This window comes from Choristoneura fumiferana, chromosome 25 (assembly GCF_025370935.1).
Source record: "Choristoneura fumiferana chromosome 25, NRCan_CFum_1, whole genome shotgun sequence".
Lineage (NCBI taxonomy): Eukaryota > Metazoa > Arthropoda > Insecta > Lepidoptera > Tortricidae > Choristoneura > Choristoneura fumiferana.
In genome coordinates, this window is record NC_133496.1 from 14797481 (window position 1) to 14821794 (window position 24314).

Genomic DNA, 24314 nt, shown 5'->3' on the forward strand with positions numbered 1-24314 from the left:
GAAATGAGGAGATGCGTAGAAGAACGAGCACCACCGGCATAGACAAGTGGATAGCTCGATGAAGTGGCAATGGGCAGGCCGTATAGCACGGAGAACAGATGGCCGTTAGGCCCGAAAGTTCTTGAATGGAGACCGCATCAGGATCGACTTCGACGCTTCGCAGCGCGAAGCGCAGGATAGGATGTTCACCAACGAAAAGAGGAGATTTGGTTAAGGGGATCCCATGCCCCAATGACCTTTGATCTGAATTCCTTAGTTTTCTAATGTTTTTTGTAGCTTATTATATTAACGAAAACGGCTTTAGGCAATATAGTATCCCACTGGTGGGTCGCGCGAGCAGAGCGGCGGCGCGCAGTGCGTGTGTTGCAGCAGCCGCTGAGTCGCGTTGCTCCGAAGACCAAGGGCTACGGATTAGCCCGAAACATGTCGAGCTAAACTCGATTTAAGACGTGAGTTATCCGGGTCATTATATTTAATATAGTATCCCATATTTACATCAAAGTTCATTGTTTTCGAGATATTTGGCATCAAAGTTGAACAATTTTAAAGGCCAAAATGAAAACCCTCGACCACTTTTTAGAGATGTCATGAAGAACCCAAATATGGTGATTTCGTATATGTTAGATCTTTTACGTCAATAGAGATACGAAATAAGCATTTTTTCAGACAATGTTTAAAAACATCATACAAAATTAACAATTTGGTTTGACCTATCGCCTCTCTAGCAGAGGTTCGTGGGTTCAAACCCCGGCCCGCACCTCTGAGTTTTTCGAAAATCATATGCGAAACTACATTTGAAATTTACCACGAGCTTTACGGTGCAGGAAAACATCATGAGGAACGCTGCACACACCTGTGAAGTTATTCAATTGTATGTGTGAAGTTCCCAATCCGCACTGGGCCCGCGTGGGAACTACGTCGCAAGCCCTCTCATTCTGAGAGGAGCCCTGTGCCCAGCAATGGGACGTAAATACGCTGAGATGGAAACATGCGCACACGTGAGCTTTTTTTATGACAAGGGGACAAATGAGCATGCGGGTCACCTGATAAGAAGCAATCACCGCCACCCATGGACACCTGCCAACACGAGGGGAGCTTTGCGGCTATTATAGCCGCCAACTGAAGCAAATCGAAAATACAAAGAAACATAAGACCAGTCCAGTGGTGTAGTGGTATAGCACGTGGCACGGAATGCCGAAGACCTGGGTTCGATTCCCAGCGCTGGTCTTAATTTTTTGGTTTTTCTATGCATCTATATTTCAGTTTGTATTTTCGATATGGGTTTTACAGGATGACCGTAAAAGTAACAAAAGAAAATAAAAAATACAAAAAGATTCCAAAAAACCACTAGTCTACAGTGGACGTCCTACGGCTTATATGAGTCCCGAAAATACAAGGGTGTCCAGTCACAAGTCAAAGGGACCAATCACTTTCTGAATTCTGGGATAATTAGAGAAATCTTGTATAGATCCCATATAACAAGAGCGTTATAGACATTGGGCTGCAGAGTCCAATTAAAGTTTAATTAATGACACAGAGTCGTCGCAGGCGCCACTTAGTACGCCTCCACCCGTCCTGAGTTCGCGAGTCTTGCCATATAGTGCACATATTCAGTTATCACAAATAGCATGTTTTTTACTAAAGTTGCAAAAAAAGCAAAACTATTTAAAGTATTTAAATTAACAGGCTGTGTGTGTTTGAAGTGAAAAAGTTTTAATTAAAGCAAACTTAAAGAGACGACGAGGTCTGGTAAGCTATTATAAGGTGCTAGAAATGCCTTTATTATTACGATAGTTACAGTTGTATGTTGATTTCGAGCTCCAGAAGCTCTCAATGCTTATGTCGTTGACTAAACATAGTTACAATTAATAAGGAAGTTTCTTAAATATTTCATATTTGGTTTCCTGTTGGGTTTCGATGGGACAACATAACCCTTAAATGGGCTTTATTTGCATGCAAGTCTCACTACATTGCGGTATTTGTTTGATCCACTGAATTAATTGTCCCGTTATAGTCCGAAATATATTGACACAACGCAACTCAACTCAACACAACTCACATGCACATCATGCTCATTTCAAGAGGGAAGAAGCTTTCACCTAAGGGCCAATACAGATGGACTTCATTCCAACTGCAACGTGACTGCCAACTGCCGAACTGCCCATACTTTTGTCATTGCAGTCGGCACAAACTGCACGCTGGCGGCGATTGAATGAGGGCTATCGCGAATGAATTCGCCACTAGAGGCGCTAGTGTAGCGTGAGGTCTCCGAAATGTCAAATCTCATAGTTTTTGGGTGAGCTACGCGGGTTTATTTATAATTAGAAAAATTTTGTGAATATTTTGCAATATCTGAAATTAATTATGGCAAATATGCGTTCCGGGGCAATGATTGTCTGTGTTTTGAGACAGTTTTGTCTTTCGGAAACCTTTGTCCTCCTTTTTTTCCGAACAAAACGGGGACTATGCAACACTGTGGCATGCTCGATATTTTTATGGTACGGTTTTAAGGTGTATTAAATATAGTTTTAATCTAAACTTTGTTTTCACGCCCGTAATAACAGACTTTGAAAGCCATACTTAAAAACCTCACGCAACAGTGCGCCATCTAGTGAGACAAAAAACGATAGCCCTCATTATATGGGAGTCGGCAGTTGCGGTTACGTTGCAGTTGGAAAGCAGACCGTCTGTACTGGCCCTAAAAACCGCATCGAAATCGGTTCCGTTTGAGAGCTACGATGCCACAGAGCGACAGACATTGGCTTCAAACTTATAACACCCCTCCTTTTGCGCCGGGGGTTAATAAACCTAAACATCAACCCTCAGAATGTACAGTCACCAGCACCAACATCTGAAGGAACGTGTCAGATATTTTGCACGCTCCGCTGTGGCAGATATTAATGCTGGTGACTGTACAAGTCGAATGAGGCCACCCGGTTTCGCGCTCACCATTTGTCGCCACTGTAGACAAAGGTCCTGCCTGAAGTATAGTTATTAGTTTTTTCTTACGGGTGTGAAAACAAAATTTACATTTAAATCATATTTAATACCTTAAAACGTCCGTACCTACCATAAAAATATCGAGCATACCACAGTGTTGCGTAGTCCCGTTTTGTTCGGAAAAAAGGGAGGACAAAGATTTCCGAAAGACAAAACTGTCTCAAAACACAGACGTCCTTTGTTCTCCTCTCTGTGTATTTGTATTTTTATTTTTATGTGCAATAAAGAGTTTACATACATACATATACATACGTTCATTGCCCCGTAACGCTTCTTTTGCAAAATATTCATAACATTGTTTTAATTATAAATAAACCCAAACACAGTGACATGACATCTAGCGGCGAATTCATACGCGATAGCCGTCATTATGGCACGATCCTTTTATTTATCCCTGAAAATAAGATTTCTCAGATGTGACTGAAACTCATTATAACTTGTGCTTATAATAAACGAGAAGAATGTATGGCACGCGTTAAATTAGATTTTCAGCTATTTGAGTACCTACTAAAACATTTTGCGTCAAATATGAAAGGCAAGTTGTACTGTCCTAACTGGTGCTTTAGCGACTAGTAGCGCCATCTAGTTGTCATTATCAGAGATTCTCAACTCAGACACGTAAATACAACTCTGCCTGCCTGGAGAAAGATCTGTCTATTGAAGACAATGGACAAAACACAACCTTCGAAGACTTACATGACAAAAGACGCAGTTTCACAGCAAGCCAGACTACGGCACTGTGCACCACTAGCATATTTCAACACGTTACCCGAAGCGTGACCCATTTTAAAAAAGTATCTAAGTTTGGGACCCCCTTAACTGACATTACTACTTCAGTGACTACGTGAAAATGCGAAAATATCTTATTATAATGTCTGCGGTCTATCTGGTATTTGCTTGTGACTCACCAGCACTCATTTGCGAAATGATGCCTTTAATTTTAAAATGACATTTAGGAGTTACAATCAATTGGCTAAGTAAAGTTTTTTGGAGAGGCGATAATTATATTTTTCTTTGATAGTCGACGTCTTAATAATCAAGGAACTGCAGCTCTTTTATTTTTATTTCCTCTTATTAATTAGAAATATTTTTTTAAGTGGTCGATATGACGTTTGTGAGATTGAAATGGCAGAACCGTTGAGGGCTCAGTACTTAGTAGAAACATTAAAAAAAAACGAAGTCAACTGTCACTGCTGTCACTGTCAAGTAGAATCTAACCTAAACCATTTTATTTGCTTTGCGATTTGGTGCGATCAGTGTGTTTTTTGTTTGGATATTTTTTACGACCTTAGCCCAAACTCTGGGCTTTTGAATTTGCCACATCTCTCCACGACCTTTACACGATAATTTGACCACGATTGGATATTTTCGACGACTATTGTGGCTCTGTTTCTTAGACAACGTTATCTTGAATTCTCGGCCACCCTTGGCTTGACATTTGGACTGCCTTACGAGTAAATTCGAATCACAGTATCCCTACAATGGATTCAGACGACTCCGACAGTATTCGAGTAGAAATGGAGCATTACAGAAATGTTTTCCAATGCTTTGTACCTTCGTCTATGAAATACAAACGAGATTTTCCGAATTCGGCGTATTTACGCATCCTAGTCTTTACAAGCGACTTGGTGCAAGTCAGCTTCATCTTCCACTGCAAGTTGCTCATCAACAACATCATTATACGAACCCTCTAGCCCTTCAACATCAAACACGGCAAAGGAAAACATAACAGAAAGCAGAGATATCGTGTTTTTTTACCAAAACAATAAAAAGGACATGGTCTCAGTAAGAGTCATGCAATACATTAAAATAATTAATTGCATGTTGCACAAATGGGTTATATTCTTTATTTCAAAGTGTATTGAAGAAAGAGTTTCTGCTAAATCATTTACAGAATGAAGTGGCTTGCAACTTGCACTTGTCCATCTAAAGTCATAGCGAGCTTGAGGATACATGTGAAATGCGTGATTTGAAGATTAAAAGAATCCGTATTTTTGAAGCCTCTCTGTTATAACCATAACCACATAAAATTATGTAGACAAAGCTGTCTTATTGCATGTGTTTTAGATAGTTTTAGTTAATTTGGAGAGTAATATAATAAAAATGCAATAATTTATATTTTATTTATTTCATAAATGTACAAATTATCATAAAAACGTTTAGCATAAGCATATGACTCAGAAGAGCCTATTTGTTGGAACATGCTACCTATACAAAGCTGTCCTATTGCATGTGTTTTAGATGGTTTTAGTTAATTTGCAGAGTAACATAATAAAAATGCAATACTTCATTTATATTGTTTTTTATTTCATAAATACACAAATTATCATAAAAACATTTAGCATAAAACATGTCTCAAAAGACCCGATTTATTGGAACATGTATATAATATTCCTGGCAAAGGGTAATTTAAAAACAAGTCGTATTTTTAAATTAAATATTGTGCCATCCCCATAAAGGCATTAGAAGTACTACTAAGAAATACAAGGAAATGTAATACAAATATTATAGGTCACTATGTGTTAAACCGGGATTTTAGTTTACTTTTGCATCAAAAGATGTCACTATCTCGTCTCAAGGAAAAGCTGAATCGCGCTGTTAAGATTTTTCATTTCCTAAGCAACCGTGGTTTGATTAACTTGTGTGTTATACATGTAAACAATATGCATACCATTGATCATAAGTTATAACAAAACTGTGGTGATTTACTTGTATTTTTAATACTTGTACTTGTGACACTGACCCTAGATTGTATTGTTTGTTCTACCAGTTCACCTGGATGTGTATATATACTATCTTTTGCCCGCGGCTTCACCCGCGTGGAATTCGGTTATCGCGCGCTGTTCCCTCGGGAACTGTTTATTTTTCCGGAATAAAAAGTAGCCTATATCACTCTGTGGCCCATAAACAATCTCTATGCCAAAATTCACGTCGATCCGTCGCTCGGTTGCGACGTGAAAGACGGAGAAACATACAAACACACACACTTTTGCATTTATAATATTAGTATGGATATATATGGCATTCAACTGTTTTATTTTGTCTGACTCTAATACATACATCACCGGGAATCGAACCTGATCAAAATCTCTGTAAGCAATGTTACAAATTCTGCACATTTTTTCGTTATTTTTGATGATGAGAATCATAAGTGAAAAGAAACATATTTTACAAGTTTTTTTTTTTATTCGACTGGATGGCAAACGAGCAAGTGGATCTCCTGATGGTAAGAGATCACCACTACCCATTGACAACTGCAACACCTGGGTATTGCAGATTCGTTGCCAACCTAGAGGCCAAAGAAGGAATACCTCAAGTGCCAGTTATTTCACCGGCTGTCTTACTCTCCACGCCGAAACACAACAGTGCAAGCACTGCTGCTTCACGGCAGGATTAGCGAGCAAGATGGTGGTAGCAATCCGGGCGGACCTTGCACAAGGTCCTACCACCTGCAAATTCAATTAAATTTTATTCGACTTGCAATGTATGAGTATGTATGTATTATAATTATAAAACAAAATGAGAATACAAATTTAAAGTACCATTAGCTTAGCACAGCAGTACTTATACTGATTACAGATTAGATGACAATGCAAGACAAGTATAGTCAACAAAAAGTATTGTGAGGAAAATAAAAGCTTACACAAATAAAAACCAAAAATGATATTTTAAAGAAAAAAAATTTGCTGACTGTACTTATTGTCGACTGTACTTGCATTGTCAACTAAAAATACATTTCTGTATTAAGAGATGTCATGTTCAAAATTACATTTCCGTGCTAAATCTTAAGTCTATTCTATTCTCTTTCATTAACCATTGAGGAGTTCTGTGATACTTCTATGCCTCTTTTTTATGGAAAAATGCATGTCCTTGGAAAAAAAGGTTATGCTCCTTTACTGGCTTTCTTGCAACCAAAATAAAAACACCAACTTGTGTTTACATCCACCTGAAAAAAAGATCAAAATTATTATAAATCCTTACTTATATTTAATATTATAAACGTGAAAGGAACTCTGTCTGTCTGTCTGTTAACTTTTCATGCTTCAATTGCTGAACTGATTTAGCCAAAATTCATTATGGAGGTAGTTGGAATCCCGAGGAAGAACATAGGCTACTTTTTATCTCACAGTCTTATCCCGAAAAAATGCATAGTACTCGCGGGAAAGCGATAAGCGAATTCTTCGTAGACAGAGTCGCGGGCAACAGCTAGTTACAATATAATGTTTCACTAACCACAGAAATTTTACTCTATCATAATATATACCAGCCAATGCAGAACAATATCACCTGTCGCATCAATCACATTGTCAGTTGATATTTAAGTAAATGGTCACAATATAGGTAATATGTTTTTGTTATTCTGTGCTCTCGAACAACTTTGGTCCGGCAACATATTCAACTTTTGATGCCCTAAAATGTAATTTAAAAAACTGTATTGATATAATTTTGTACTTACGTTCATCCATTTTACCGGTACGGACAAGTGCTTTATCTCCTCTGATTTCGGCAACATTGTATACTTATCACTGGTGCCAAAATATTCTAGACTCATAGCCATGTGTAGCAAGTTCCTTGAATCTGCTCGCACAAATTCACTCATTTCGTATTGAAAGGTGAAGCCGCTTAAATAGAAAATATGGTCCAAAAGTCAAGCCAAGTGTCGTCGAGAATACAAGATAGCGTTGTCGAAGAAGCAGAGCCAAAATAGTCGTCGAAACTGTCCAATCGTGGTCCAATTATTATGCAAAGGTCGTGGAGAAATGCGGCAAATTTTAAAGTACTGAGTTTGTGCTGAGAGGTCTTTAAAAATTATCCAAAAAACACATTGATCGCACCAAATCGCAAAGCAAATAAAACGGTTTTAGGTTAGATTCTACTTGACAGTGACAGTAGTGACAGGTGTCGTTTTTTTTTTTTACTGTTTCTACTAAGTACTGAGCCCTCAACGGTTCTGCCATTTCAATCTCACAAACGTCATATCGACCACTTAAAAAAATATTTCTAATTCATAAGAGGAAATAAAAATAAAAGAGCTGCAGTTCCTCGATTATTAAGACGTCGACTATCGAAGAAAAATATATTTAGCACCTCTTCAAAAAACTTTACTTAGCCAATTACAATTACCTACACCTGAAAATTGTACGAATAGTGCAAAACAAAAAAACAAACAACGTAAAAGAATTAGTTTATTCCCAACATTCTCTTCAAACAAGTAAAAACTTTCATCAAGTTCTGAAGAACTCGAGCTTATTCTGCTCTCGAGGAACAAGACAGATCGCGGCGGCAGCACACTTGTGGTATAGTGATTTTATGGTTCCGTACCACAAAAGGAAAAGAACGGAACCCTTAAAGGGTATCTTTGTTGTTCATCTATCAAGACCTTTTTTGAAGGAACGCGTGATGGTATCAAAGTCAAAGTCAAAACATATTTATTCAATTTAGGCTATAACAAGCACTTATGAATGTCAAAAAAATACTACCACCGGTTCGGAAAAAAGTCTGTTGAGAAGAATCCAGGAAGAAACTCAACGAGGTATATTTTTTTTGAACACATTTACAAGTATTTAACACAACTTCATTTTTATAAACACAGTAGGTATAGGTTTGCTATTTGAAGTAAGGGTTCGCTAGTGCGGATCGGAATCATTTCCAAATATCCCTGTCGATACAACCATTAATTTTATAATACGCCTTAGATATAAATGTCTTCTTGACAATACATTTGAATTTTGTATCCGTTTCATTGGTAATATTTTTTGGAATTTTATTATAAAAACGTATACAATTTCCCAGAAACGACTTTTTGGTTTATCGAGCTGAGATAAATATATCACCAACTTTTCTAAACTTCTTGGCCTTGGCCAGTAACAAAGCGACTCGCAGCTGACTGTACCAAACGCATCTAGTTCCAAAGAAAGTAACTGAAACCTTAATTTAGTCAACTGTTACAATTTTTAACCCCCCACGCAAAAAGAGGGGTTATTAGTTTGACGCCAGTATCTGTCAGTCTGTAGCATCGTAGATTTAATACGGATGGATCGATTTTAATGTGGTTTTTACCGTGAAAGCTAGTTTTCTTACGGTAGTTCTTATCTTAGCTACAAGTATGTTTGATAAAAAATACGATTTAGGTACTTAGCTATTTTTGAGATATTGAACTTTGACATGGCATGACATGGCAATCGAGGGGATTTTATAAGTTGGTGAGGTTAATGTTTAAATTTTGATGTAACTTGTCTAAAACCGAATATTAAATATAGTTTAAAATTATAGTTCTAGCAAGCTCCGCGATTTCGCTCCACACCTATTTATCGCCGGCGGCAGACGAAACTCAAAATATATTCTATTTTATAAATTTGAGAATCACTGCTTGCGCTTATCTGATTTGGCTATTTCCGTGTAAACTATTATTATAATTGGATTCACTAGCATATGCCCGAATTTTTATTGCCATAATGTATTTGTTTTCCATAATTTCCATTTGTCGTAAATGTAAATTTCAATTTGTTGTATATATTTTTTTAAAAGTACGGTTCTATAATATTGTACGAAAAAAGACGTTGGTATTATGGCAAGTGAAATTATGACGAAATAAATTATGAGGTAGCTAGATGATTTGTTATATTTGCTAAGTTTGCTACTTAGCTTGGTTTACAGTGAATATTTCATTAGGCAACTTGGAGAGTGAGTTAGTTAGTATATGAAATCTTTGCCGTACTTATTATTGCCAATCTCAAAAAAAAAAACTAATTGGAAAAAAAACTATTAATGAAAATTAATTAACTATAATGCAGAAATAATAAACGAAATTTACATTTCAGGATATCACTGATTCATTGTAAGTTCAGAGTACCTACCTACAACATATTTCTCTATAAGCTTGTATACTAACAAAGTATATAATGACGGAAAAATCGTACACTGCTTTAGAAGAGCAGTACCAAACTGTTAACGTAAGAAGAATAAAAGATGACAACAGTATAAGTACGACCAACACAGTGGAAGAAATTCTAAAGAAAATAGTACCAGCAAAGAGTTTTCTGTACAGGAACCATGATAAAAAGACCGACAGGACATTTAGTTCGTACTTACCCATGGATACTGGAACACCGAAGAAACCGAGAAGGTTCTTCAGGATGAGCTCGTATGAGTACCCAATATTCAGCTCAAAGTCTACCAAAACAGAGAACTTTAACGATAGAGGTTACTATTCTGTTAAAACTAACAGCAGGTATTATATCCAGAAAACTCTAAAAATACCAGAAGTTAAAAACAAATATAAATCCATTCCTACCCCAGAGAATAATGAGAAAGAGCTTATAGAAGATCATCTATACGAAGACCTGTGTTACAATGATGTGGAAAAGACAGAAGCTGATAAAAAAGATCAAGTCCAAAAACCTTACAAAGTCAAAATTCAGGAACTATTTCAGTCTTTTAAACTACCATTCTTCAAAAGGAATGAAGAAGTCGAAGAAGAAGTTGAAGAAATGAAAGAAGTGATAGAAAAAGAGAAAGAAAGCAACTTTTACGAGAATGGAGATATTGACGTAGCTAGTAACATGTATGATTCGGTGCAAGCTGTGCGGCCCGTAGAAGTCGAAGCAAAGGATCGGGTAAGTGTCTTAAATGTACCTAAGTAATAGTATTATGATCGTCATTATTTCGAATTTATTTGTTGCCCTGTAGCAAGACGTCAAGCAAATTGACATCATGACAATTTGCTCTAATTGCTTGTATTTAATTTAAACAAAATATGTTTTTAAGAACAGTCTCATAAGTCAGCAATAATTTTGCTACCTAGAATATGATTTAAATCTACTCACTTATTGACTAGAGACTTGAAATTTAACGTACATTATCCTTGAGGATTATACGTAGAGGTGCACTAAGAACAGATTTTTTGTAATAAGTCGATTAGTCGGCTACCCCAGCATCGATTATTCGGATAATCGGCAATACCAGTAGCGGACAATCTTTAAATATAACCCAACACCGTTGCCGGTTGTACCTACTAAGCATAATTCTTCAACTCTCGCAGCAATTCATTTGCAATTAACCTCTAACGTACTCTCATGTCGTCCAAATAAACAAACAATACGGAGGCGTGTTCGCAGCATCGCCGCAAATTAACGGGCTTACAGCTGTGGAGGGATCACGACAACGCTTGATGCGAGGGGACGACTACGATGCGATTTTAAAGGAAAAAACGGAACACTTATAGGAGTTATAGGATTACTTTGTTTTACGTCTGTCAAGATCCCTTTTTTCAGAAATACGTGGAGGTATCCAGCTGAAAGTAATCTGTACAGAACTGTACCGTTTTCTCTCACGATAGAGTAAACGGTATCGGTCGAACGGTGCAGTCCGCTCGTAAGAATGTGTTTTTTTCGTTATTAGTTTTGGCGGGTGTTATTAAAAAAGGTGATGCTCAGGATTACATTTTTATGGAAACTAACGACAATACCGGTGCTAATCGTGATCATAATTCTTGCGACTAGTCTTTCCGTTGTGCTTATAAACGTGGGAGGCGAGCGGTCAAAACGTTCGAATAATTGCCCAGCGGGCGAAATTCTAAAATCGAAGTTCATATCTCTCACTCTCGTATAAGAGTCAGCGGGACGGCAACATACGAAGTTCGAATTTTGCACTTCTTAGTATAGGGCCTGTAGTACGAAACTCGAAACTCGGAAGTTCGTGTCGTGCGGTCCCTATCGCTCTGGTATTAAATAGTATAAGTGTCAGAGGGACCGCACGACACGAACTTCGAGTTTCGAGTTTCGTAGTAGCCCTGCAGCGTCTGGGGCCCTACATATCGCGTCGTCTGTCTCTCTCGTGTCGTGTCGCGTGGTGTCGTCGTGTGTCGCGACGTGTGCTACCTCCAGGAGGTAAATAACGCTCTGCTCTGCTTTAATTACTTTGTTATCAAACTTGGGACTGCGGTCGCGTCTGGCAGAGCTTCACGCGCCGCTTCTTAGAGCTGGCCCTGCAGGGCTACTACGAAACTCGAAACTCGAAGTTCGTGTCGTATCGTCCTTCTCGCTATTGTATTAAATAGTACAAGTGTCAGAGGGACCGAACGGCACGAACTTGGACTTTTGAGTCTCGTAGTAGCCGTGTTGCTACGACGTGCAAAATTCGAACTTCGTACCTTGCCGTCTCGCTGACGCTAATATTACTTAATACGAGAGTGAGAGGGACGGCACGATACGAACTTCGATTTTCAAATTTCGTAGTCTTAGCCCTCTGGTCTTAGTGACGTTTATTTGTGTTTGAATGTAGGTCATTTCATGTTCAATAGAACTGGTATATAAAAAAAAGAATATATAGAATTTTCTACTTCTGCAGTTTGTATATTTTTGAAACGTGACTCTCATTGCAATATTTATAGGTTTTTTTATGAGTTAATGTGCTAAAAACTAATTATTTTTAAATTTTTGAGCTTGTGGGTCTGCTAGAAGTACCGTAGAATTATGATGATCGTAAGTCAGTGAGTGCGTCAGTGATGAAAGTAAGAAACTTTAACATGCAATAACTATAAAAAATGATTAAAGGAAAATGGTTAAGCGATTTGGTTAAACTGATCGAGTGTTGCCATATATGCTTCCGGATTGAAAGTTTCTTTGCGAACTTTCTTCCGTTGGCGTTCGTGTCGTCATAGCGTGTTGTATGTTCTTTATATGTATTAGTTTTTAAATCGGGCCCACTGAAAAACATGCTGAGTGGGGCCCACTTAATACTATTCGATGTTATTTTTATTCTTTCCATCTAATGTATTTTTATGTGCATCGACTATGTGTAAATAAATGTTTCTCTCTCTCACTCTCTCTCTCCTATGTGTTATTGCAGACGTCCAGCTACCTACATACCAAATTTCATGACTCTAAGCCCAGCAGATGTTATTTAGAGATTTTATCCCTATCCCGTAGGAGATTAAAAGTATCCTTTGTTTTATTTCTTTCCTTTGTCGGGATAAAAAGTATCCAGGTCATAAACTAACTTCTTGTCAAATTTCATCCAAATCCGTCCAGATACTTTGATTTAGGCATTAAAGATAGATTTTTAGTTGCTTTAAAGCAAACTAATACAAGTTAGTCAGTGCAGTTGGCAAAAAAGTGACGTCATAGCATTGGTGGTATCCATATTGTAGCAAAAGCTTTAAAGTTTAAAGCACTATTACTATAACTTGCAGGTGCAGATCCCAGTAGAAGACTACTTGGAACCGATCCAGGTAGACCGCGAGCACCAATACTGCGATGTGGAGCTGCGAGAAGACTCCTTGCTCCAGTACATCATGAGCTTGTTCGAGAACTTCGGCATGCGACGAGGTAATGTATAGTCTTAGCCTAAGCCGGAAAACGTCCACTGGTGAACAAAGGTCTCCTCCTTAGAACGCCACAATGAACAACAGCTCGCTACTCGCAGCTACCGCTTGCCCACAACTCTCGCGATGTCATCGCTGCATCCAGCGCGAGGCCTGCCAACGCTTCGTCTTCCGGTTGTGGTCGCCATTGGATGAGTTTTCTCCCCAATCGGTTATCTGCCCTTCGAGCGATGTAGCCCGCTTATTGCCACTTCAACTCGCATAATTCTTCGAGCTATGTCGGTCACTTTGATTCTTTGGCGTACTTCCATACTAATATTATGAAAAATGCGAATGCGAATGTGTTTGAATGTTTGTATGTGTGTTTGTATGTTTGTCCGTCTTTCACGTCGAAACGGAGCGAGCGATCGACGAAATTTTCCGCCTAGTTTATGGGCCAGAGGGTGACATAGGACTACTTTTTATCCCGGAAAAATACACAGTTCCCGAGGGAACAGCGCGCGATAACCGAATTCCACGCGGGCGAAGCCGCGGGAATAAGCTAGTTTCAAATATAATTTCATTTGAACTTAGGTAAGGTTCGTATGACCCTCTGCTTGAGAGAGCATAAGTTAAAACTCTAGGGCTACGCCCTAGGGCTCAGAATAAGCTTTAGATAGAGACTTTTTGATTTTGGCCAGTCTTACGATGAACCTTAAACTTTCGTATGTTTCTAGTAGATTTTTGTTTATTGGCGTTAGTGAAAGAATCACATTGAAGTACTTTAGAGGACTGACTATTAGAGGATGGTCGTTAAATGAAACCCATGAGTGGTTTTATCAAGTATTGGTCTGTGAGCAAAAATATAATAGAACCGAGATATTACTTAGCTACGTAATTTATAATAACTAGCTGCTAACTAACCAATATGCGTTACTATGTTGCATGTCGTAACGCTAAGTTGCGGTAAAACACTTAAGTAAGACTTCTGTAACATGCAGATTTATATTTTCCGTTAATCCAAGAGCTTTCCACTTATAAACATCCCGTATTTATGTTTCTCCAGACTAAAACATCGCTAACGTCTCTCTCATTTGTAAGGAGCGCCTATTAGCAGCCAAATCTGTCTAATGAGCGGATTGTTTAATGCGTCTTTATTGGCCGCCTTCGTAATTCGTACTTCCAGATTCTGCAAGTCATTTTCGAGACCATTATACATGCAAGCCGTCGACGTCTCTTCACAATAAGAGCATCATTTTACCTGAGACATTTATATAGCCAGAAAATGGCTGTGTTTTCTCATTAGTAACTTTCTCCCTCGAAACGGGCGAGCGATCGACGAAATTTTCCGCCTTTTATGGGCCAGAGGGTGACATAGGACTACTTTTTATCCCGGAAAAATACACAGTTACAGCGCGCGATAACCGAATTCGGGAATAAGCTAGTTTCAAATATAATTTCATTTGAACTTAGGTTCAACTTAGGTAAGGTTCGTATGACCCTCTGCTTGAGAGAGCATAAGTTAAAACTCTAGGGCTACGCCCTAGGGCTCAGAATAAGCTTTAGATAGAGACTTTTTGATTTTGGCCAGTCTTACGATGAACCTTAAACTTTCGTATGTTCTAGTAGATTTTTGTTTATTGGCGTTAGTGAAAGAATCACATTGAAGTACGTTGTAAACGACTATTAGAGGATGGTCGTTAAATGAAACCCATGAGTGGTTTTATCAAGTATTGGTCTGTGAGCAAAAATATATTAGAACCGAGATATTACTTAGCTACGTAATTTATAATAACTAGCTGCTAACTAAGCAATATGCGTTACTATGTGGCATGTCGTAACGCTAAGTTGCGGTAAAACACTTAAGTAAGACTTCTGTAACATGCAGATTTATATTTTTCCTCACGTTAATCCAAGAGCAAATTTTTTCCACTTATAAACATCCCCGTATTTATGTTTCTCCAGACTAAAACATCGCTAACGTCTCTCCCTCATTTGTAAGGAGCGCCTATTAGCAGCCAAATCTGTCTAATGAGCGGATTGTGAGAACCGACTGCTGGGACAAATGCGTCTTTATCGCTTTTAACTGGCATTAACAAGGCTATGGCTAGGCAAGTTTCTTGCGGCGCATTCTTCTTGGCAATGATGGTCTTTCCGAAAGCGCTGGTAGTTTAAAAAATGACGTGTAAAAGTGCCCATTGCGGCCTATTTACTGAATAAATCATTTGAATTTTGAATTTGATTTTTTTAGAAAAGGATGACGCTACTTGACAGAAATAATAAATTTGTAATTCGTACAATTTCTATGAACATATTAGATTCTGCGAGAAGTCATTTTACCCGAGACCATTATACATGCAAGCCGTCGACAGGGGGTCGACAGTTAAATCGTGGATAAATAGTAGATTTCACAATAAGAGCATAAAACGAGCCATTTTACCTGAGACATTTATATAGCCGGAAAATGGCTGACTGAAACTTTTCACACCTCTCATTCAGAAAAGTAACTTTTCCTCCCTGACGAGAGGGATCAAAGTGCAACTTTTCTGTTCAAGGCTTTTCTGTTTTTTTTTGCAAATGCAATTTTTTGAAGTTGATAATTGTAAAACCACGTCATTTTCTATGCTGGTTGCTCTTTAATTATATTTAAAATTGTTTCATTTAAATTTTCGTCATACTCGGTGTGAAAAGTTGTATGAGCCACTCGGGAGCACAATTATTTTCATCTTGGGCGTTAACACTTGAATCCCTCATTACGCTAAGGATTCTACTTTAGAATCTCATTCGTTACATTCTGGATTCAATGTACCGCCGTAAATACATCATTTTGGTCCCTTGTGACACAAATAACTATTCTCTCCTGTCGTAACATCTGTACTTTATTCCACGTGTGGAACCTGGAAGCAAAACATTTCCTAATCTCCCGAGCTCCACTCCGAGCCGCATTAATATTGAAGCCTTCGCTGTAATGATCCGAACACACAGACTGATTTTGGACATTATTTTTATTTTCTTACTAACGTAGCCCCCGACTTTGTTTGCAAAGAATTCGTTTCGCGCGCTAACGGAAACAATTCTATTTATCGGGGTAAAAGAACATCCAATTATTTATTTTATTAAATAAATATTTTGTTCTAATAATTATGCACATTTTTTAGGCAATTTGATTCAGTATAACAGAACATGTACCTACACTGTCAATTTGATTGATGTATATAATATATAAAAGATATTAATTTGCATATCATTAACATAACATGTGAGCCATAAAATATCTTATCAAAGTCTGTTTACACCATCTTTTACGCAAATAAAGCTTAATTTTACTTTACCGTTCTTTGAACAAATCGCACTCCCAAGTCAACAGTATATCAACTCAATATAAATAATACTCCAGTTTGATTTAGACTTCATTTAAGTTCTGAAAGGTCTAAAATAAAATGGTGAATTTGAGTTGATATAATGTGATCTATGAGTGCGATGTGCCGTAAATATTTGCGCACAATTATACTACATTATTTTCGCATGGGACACTCCGGTATACTTATTTTACCGTAAATACGTCGAAGCATTATGACATTATTATAAAGCACAATTAACAATTCAAATCACCGTGGCGTAAGCTCGGGCTTACAGAAGCTTCCGAAGCTCCGGGGCTTGTTTCAATGAATTTCTTCGGTCGACTTAAAAGTTCTTTCGAATTTTTTTCGTCAGAGGGAAATTGAAAAAAAAAATGCTAAAAATTTATAAAGGTTACTTCGTTTTTGTTATTGCGTTATTCCGTTGTGTTTTGGTTGCGACTAGTAGCTCTTTTTTAACCCTCGACGCAAAAAGAGGGGTGCTATAAGTTTGACCCCTATGTGTGTGTGTGTGTGCGTGTGTGTGTGTGTGTGTGTGTGCGCGTGTGCATGTGCGTGTGCGTGTGCGTGTGCGTGCGTGTGTGTGTGTGTGTCTGTATGTCTGTCAGTGGTACCGTAGCTCTTAAACGGGTGGACCGATTTGAGTGCGGTTTTCTTTTATTTGAAATAAAATTTTCTAGCGATAGTTCTTAGACATGTTTCATCCAAATCGGTTAAGTCGTTTTTGAGATATTGAACTTTAAAGTGACAAAGTCGGGGGTTTTCCAACTTTTTGTTGGTAACGTTATTTATATTACGAGCTTACGGGCTTCGCTTGTGAGAAACGATTTAGAAGTTCAACGCAAATATTGGGATTTCACTAAACTGTCATCAACATTATAAGTAGCACGCACCTTATTAACTAACTAACTAATAACTAATTTGGCTCAGGGACCCAAAGAGGGTCTTGGCCTCCGAAACGAGAGCATGCCACATGGCATGACACATGTCCGGATCGTGCGCAGCCTCTTGCCAGTCGTCGACTTGAAGACGTCGATGATCCGCCTGGACACTGTCCTCCCAGCGGTACCTGGGTCGCCCAACCGGGCGGCGACCAGCCGGTCGTCCCACGTACGCTCTCTTGGCAGCCCGATCCTCTCCCATTCGTAGTAGGTGGCCGAACCAGCGAAGTCTGTGTGATTTCGTTACGCCGAAACAAACCTTACCTTACTAAGCCTATATTTAGATGATGATGTGTGTAAAGGTTTCTTCACGATATTTTACTTTTACAAAACGATCACAGTACCTATTATACTTTTATATTTATAATATTAGTTTCACGCGACGAGTTATGCAGAGAGCTCTATGCTAGGAGTTTCTTTGCGCGATTGAATTCGGCCATACCGGCTTGGGTGGCTATATGAACGTAATTTATTGAATCAGGCATTACTTTGCGGAGGTCCATATCAATGAACTAAAATAATTTCCTTGCTCACCCGCGACCTTACGATAGCTAAGCTTATGCAAAATATGCGTGTTCATGCAGTTCCTCCACCTCCACACTGTAAGAACACACACAAATCACACAAACCCATCTATCACCACCACCACACTACACTGACGCGTTTTCCTTCATTGTCCCAAGATATACACACGGTACTAACTCATTACACTCTTTTACTTTCTCATAGGGTTTTGTACAAAAAGTTGTGTCATGTGGACAACACGTGCAGCAGGGATGCACCGCATGTGCATTGTATCGATGAAGATAGAATAAAATTTCTGATGTGGCCGTGATTATGTGCCTACTGATTTTTTTTTCACTTCTCATGTTCGTAAAGTTGGTATTTATGCGGGACCTAGGCGACATAAAATTACTTTTTATGCTCTAGTGCATAAAGTAAAATTTTCGTCTAAGACCAAGCCAATCGGCCACAAACAAAAAAGTTTATATTTATTTTTTAATAATTTTTAATTTATATAAAACTAAAAATTTATCAAATAAATTAAAATAAATCATTGAAACTAAATATTTATAATTATATTAGCAATGCATGAAAAATAAAACGTACCTAGTAAGAGAACAATGTTTCAACTATTGTTATTTCATCTCCTAACAATCTAAGTGAAAAGCAGAGTGTAAAACTCGAGCATTAAACCCATTTTCCCCTCGACGTGTCTATCCACCCTCGCCGTACCGGCTCGGGTAGCTATATGAACGTTTCAGTAAAAATGGCTGGTTTTACGCTCTTGTTGTACAATCTACTATTTCACTGGTCTTCACTTGTCTTGTGTGTGACTTCTAATGCGTAAATGATTTGTTGTGATTCCGTTGGCACTGTGTTGTTGTTCTTAAGTTATAGCCACTCTAAGCTCGTACAGGCTGTCTTCGGTGTAATGTCCGGTTAGTTTTAGTTCTGGTGTCTTGACCTGCACTGACAACAGTTCTGTATCATCAAACTTCATCCAGTCATTAAAAGAATAACTAACACACGCAGACTACCGAGATACAGGCTTCGCCTAGTTCGGAGTCTGAAGGACAATACCTATAACTATGTAAAAAGTGTTTTGTGAAATAAATCATTATTATTATTATTATTACACACATGCACGCACGCACACACACGTACACACATTTTTTTTGTATGTGTTTAATAGGAATACAACCTGAAGCCCACAATATAAATATAAAAAAATGGCAAAGCAATTAGAATCTAATTGTTTCGAGAATAAAGTCAAACTGTCGTCAAACTGCCATGGTGTAAAACAATAGAAACACAAACATTACATTGTCATAGATTCCTAATTCCCTTGAACTTATTGTGTACATTCTATTGCACATTGATTGGGCCGCACGAGGTTAACTGAAAAAAAAAATAGATTATCGATAAAATACTTTCATCGCATCACTAAAGAACTGTCTCCACACAGTCTCATTTGGCAAATAGAATAAAATAAGTTTCCGTTCGTCAGTGCATTCGTATGTTAGTATGTTGGCGCGCACTGACTAACTTAGACTTAACTAAACAAAGTTAAAGTTACAAAGATAAGAGCTGTCCGATTTTGAAACGCGAGTTAGTTTCTAACTTAGGTAGCAGTGGCTGTGCGGACACTACGTTAAGCTAAACTGTGAAGTGTTGGTTTGTACGTGTTTAAATAAGGAGTTCTTTTTAGATCTCTTCTTCTTTAACCCGTGCAAATGGGCTGGGTTGAAGACGACCGGATAGCAAATGTGATTATTGTAATTAACTAACTGCATTGGTGTATCTAGGGTTATTTTTCAGGGGGGGCTGGCCTGGATTTTTGTGTGAAGATATCAGTGTTATAGAATTTTGAATCGGTACCCCAACATCCTGGGGTGGGTACCTACTAGACCACACTGGGGTGGGCACGGCCCACCCAGCCCCCCCTCTATATATGCCTAGACTAACTGAAAACTTCAAACGCCCCACTTTTTTATTTTAGGTTAGTTAATTGCATTTATTTTCAAATACCTTCGTTATTTCAAAACTATTCGTATATTTTACTAAGGTAGTAATAAATAAAATTCTACTTCATGTCTGACTAACTCGTAATTTGTACTTGTCAGTTGCACTTCGTCGTTTTTAGAGGAAAATCAAACTGATGGATAAACTGATGAATTAAATGATGTAAATATAATAAGTAATCTCGCTTAACATTTTTTGAAAGAGTTTTAGTTTTTTAGTTATGTAATGAAAGTTTTATCGATAATTTGTAACTTTTAGACTGGGCACGGTGAACAAAAAGGATTTAAAAAAAGTCCTGATTTATGAATTAATTCTAACAGTTTGTAATACTGGTATAATGCTGTAAAATTTCTCGATTCTCACTCATAATACCTATGCTCTGTGTTTCATGATTAAGTCCCAACGGTATTAGGTCCCAAGGTACGTTAGTTATGAGTGGCCACTTATAATTATCTACATAAATTATAATATCATAACACCATCGCTTTATGCTGTGGTAAAGTCAGGAGTCTAAGTGAAACCGAATCGTCTAAGAATATGCGATTGCCGCTGACGTCCTGTTAATATTTAATAACGCGGGTGACTCCCGTGGTTGACGAGCTAACAGCTCTAATTGCCGTGGTGATGTCATTGTGTGTTCGCTTAGGGAATATTCAATAGTCCTCAGTTTACCTACTTTGTGGTAAGAGGCTACAAAAGAGAAGTATATCAAATGAAATCAGGAAGGAAGGGAGTTAGAAGAAGAAACTTCCTTTAGAAATGATTTTTATTTCATCTGAATATTGATGGCATCATTAAAAACTGTTAGTTAATGCGACAGGATATATTCTTTAAAAATATCATACATCGCTCTTCTGATGTAATGTTCTGACAACAAAAAAGCTAGTATTATGTATTATATAATCCATAAAACATAGCAGAACATAGTGGAATCTCTTTACTCTTCAAGATTTTAGTAACTTACCGATGTTCAACAAATAAAACATTATATTCTAATTATATTCTATTTTTATTCTGTACTCCATACTATGTGTTGGTGTTTAATAAAGAGTCATTGTAGGTATTGTATTGTATATTATTCTATCTATACTTATTCTATTCTATTCTGCTCTGTTGTTCTGGTCTGTTCTGCTCTATCTGCTATGATCTGCTCTGGTCTGATCCTTTCCTAGATGCCGTACAGTCGCAGGAGACTCTTGGGAATTGACAAATATTGTCGAATATCCCCAAGAGACCACAGACGTAGAAACAAACATTTACACATTTTCAAATTAGAATTAGCGAAGTCATGAGATTCGCTGTCCTCGTCTGTTTCTCACTTCCTCGTACCATCAGGTGACATTCAGGTCAACGCTTGCGGTTTAGAAAAAAAAAAGAATAAACGGATAATAGTAAATAAATATCACAGGGCACTTAGGCCGTTTTGTAGGAAAAAATAAATCTAGATTTAGTAGTTCAACATAGCTTAAGATTGACAGTTCCATACATTTTGAAGCTACTAAACTGAGCTTAACGCTAACTCGAGATTTATGTGTTTCCAGCAAGTAGCCATTAGTCTCCTAATCCTAAAGCAAACAAGCTTTGTGTTATGGGTACTTACTAGGCTTGACATAGGTACTTAAATAGATAGAGACATATTTAAATACATATTACGCGTAGGTAAACCAAACCAAAGATTTTTTATACGAACTGCCCCGGCAAGGGTCGAACCCGGAATCTCAAGCTTCTTAGTCAGGTTCTCTAACCACCGAGTTATCTTAGTCGCAAATTGACGGTTGGACGTTAAAAATGTGCGCTGACGTGTGGCTTGTGTGCGCTAGCGCAAACTGAGGCGCGGCTGCTGTGCTGCTGCGCGTGCTGCTGCCTTACTGACGTCGTCGCAGGTGACTGACCCTGGCTCTACAATAATACGGTATTTGACAACTGTTGAATTTGCCATATTCTTTATATTAATATAAATATACACAGACAATGTTTAGCGAATTCATAGCGATTTTTTCAAAAATCGATATATCTGTTCTAAAATTTTCTAAAACATTGTATCTATACGCGTGTACGCTTTTGACGTCATTCTTTCTTTCTCACCTTATTCAAATTTTAAGCTGTCTTATTAAAGATTCTCTGGTTGATTTTCTGGTTGTCAAGTTAAAGTTTAAAGTATAAAAAACTTAAAACATTGTGTTACCGCGTTGTGTGTCACTCATCCCAGCCTGTCGCACACTGGCACAGGCCTCCTCTCAGAACAAGAGGGCTTGGGCCATAGTTCCCACGCGGGCCCAGTGCGGATTGGGAACTTCGCACGCACCATTGAATCGCTTCGCAGGTTTGTGCAGGTTTCACTCACGATGTTTTCCTTCACCGCAAAGCTCGTGGTAAATTTCAAAATGTAATTCCGCACATGAATTTCGAAAAAGCGCGAGCCGGGTTGAACCCACGACCCTCTGCTTGAGAGGCGATAGGTCAAACCACTAGGCCACCACGGCTATATATAATAACGATATTTCGTATAATTATGAATTCGTATAACATTTAATGGTAGGTAGGTATAACATTAGTTCGCATAATTATTAATTCGTTTTACATTTTATGTGCATAAAATCCCATTTAGAATATGCAAGAACTTGCATGCAACGCGCAAGTTGCATTACATCGCAGATTATTGAGGGACAATGAATTTAGCTGATCAAACAAATACCGCAATGTAGTGAAACTTGCATGCAATTCTTGCAGTCTAAATGGGGTTTAATGTAAATTGGCATAACGATGAGCTGGCATAAATGTAATAAACAAAACTTTACTTTGCATAAGTAATAAAAGTCAGACAAACAGACGGACAGACGGACAACAAGGTGATCCTATAAGGGTTCAGTTTATTAGTTTTGAAGTATAGAGCCCTCTCAAAAATAATAGCCACTGTGTTACGAAACATTTTTTTTTTCTATTTTGAACACATGTCGATAAAAGTCACCAATCGGGTATTATTTAAAAAAAAAACACGAGTTAAAATCTCCAAGAGACGTCTCAATAGGATGTCAATAACTAGGTATGTAGATGCTATTGAACTACAAACATGTGGACATTATTGTATTATGCCGTTTCTGATTTGTATACAATTTTTATATTTCCTTAAGTCTACCTCAAGCCCGTCAGAAATGCGTTGTACATGATTTAAACCCAGCTCCGTAGCCATAGTAGCATTCCGAATGACATCATATTACGCGCAGACGTCAACAATACAAGAAATAAGGTATTCTAGATAAAATTGGAATACTGGTTTCGGCTCCTGATTTCGTCCGTATCATTTTTAAGTCCCTGAAATAACAGATTTTTTAACAAAAAAGTCATGTATCATAAACGTCATCTATCGTCAAAGTCATTTATTGCCAATGTTATCTGTCGTCAAAGTCATCTATCGTCAAAGACATCTATCATCAAAATCATCTATCGTCAAAGTCATCTATCATCAAAGTCATCCATCATCAAAGTAATCTATAGTCAAAGTTAAAGTCAGCAAATTCGTCACGAATTACGAAAAACATTATCATTTCTTTACGTTATGATCTTATGATTTTCAAAAATTATGCGAATATGCACCCGCCGCGCCTGTAGCACCAGGTGGCTTGAACACACGCACGCTACGCTATACGCTACGCTCTACGAACGCTACGCTATATTTTTTTCTAATAGAAATCAGAAGCGGTCTATTAAATAAGAAGGGAGAGATTAGATGAGGTTGCTCAATTGTTTATTGGCTTGCGCAGATCAATTTACTGCATTAACGTTTGTTGTTAACGTAAATATTATTTTTTGGAGTTAAGGCAAGCAAACAACACATAAACATACTACACATACTATGCATATTGCATACTAGACCAGTTGTTTTCCATTTTAGTTTTTATTTAAGGTTTTTATCAGTCGGGTGTTTGTTTAATTCTTTTTCAAATTATAATTATGACCGACACACACACAGACTAACTAGAATGGAGCTGTATAATGGCGGTAGAAACTATTTAATGTAGGTCGGGTACGAATTCCCCCGGCTCTATTGCGATATGAAACATTGTTTCGCTCCCACAGGTGTACTAGATATTAACTGTATGATTGCTCGTGACCTTGTGTGGAATGTATGGCAGTACTCTAGATCTACGTATTTTTACCCGACTGCAAGGAGAGGTATTGTTTTTG

At 37.9% G+C, this 24314-nt stretch overlaps 2 protein-coding genes across 3 annotated transcripts in view; one reads left to right on the forward strand and one right to left on the reverse strand.

The window, feature by feature from the left end:
- Window positions 1-6932, reverse strand: part of Dip-B (Dipeptidase B) — a 36950-nt gene extending 30018 nt beyond the window's left edge. The window contains exon 1 of the mRNA XM_074107225.1: window positions 6921-6932. The gene's annotated coding sequence lies outside the window, so the exon portion shown is untranslated. The remainder of the gene's footprint in view (window positions 1-6920) is intronic.
- Window positions 367-24314, forward strand: part of LOC141442274 (uncharacterized) — a 30860-nt gene continuing 6912 nt past the window's right edge. The window contains exons 1-3 of one of the 2 annotated variants that reach the window (XM_074107230.1): window positions 367-449; window positions 9822-10616; window positions 13193-13328. In XM_074107230.1, the coding sequence (XP_073963331.1) occupies window positions 9903-10616; window positions 13193-13328 (850 nt within the window). In that variant the 5' untranslated portion in view covers window positions 367-449; window positions 9822-9902. Of the gene's footprint in view, window positions 450-1557; window positions 1750-9821; window positions 10617-13192; window positions 13329-24314 lie in introns of those variants that run through there. The other variant, XM_074107229.1, reaches the window with a different exon arrangement.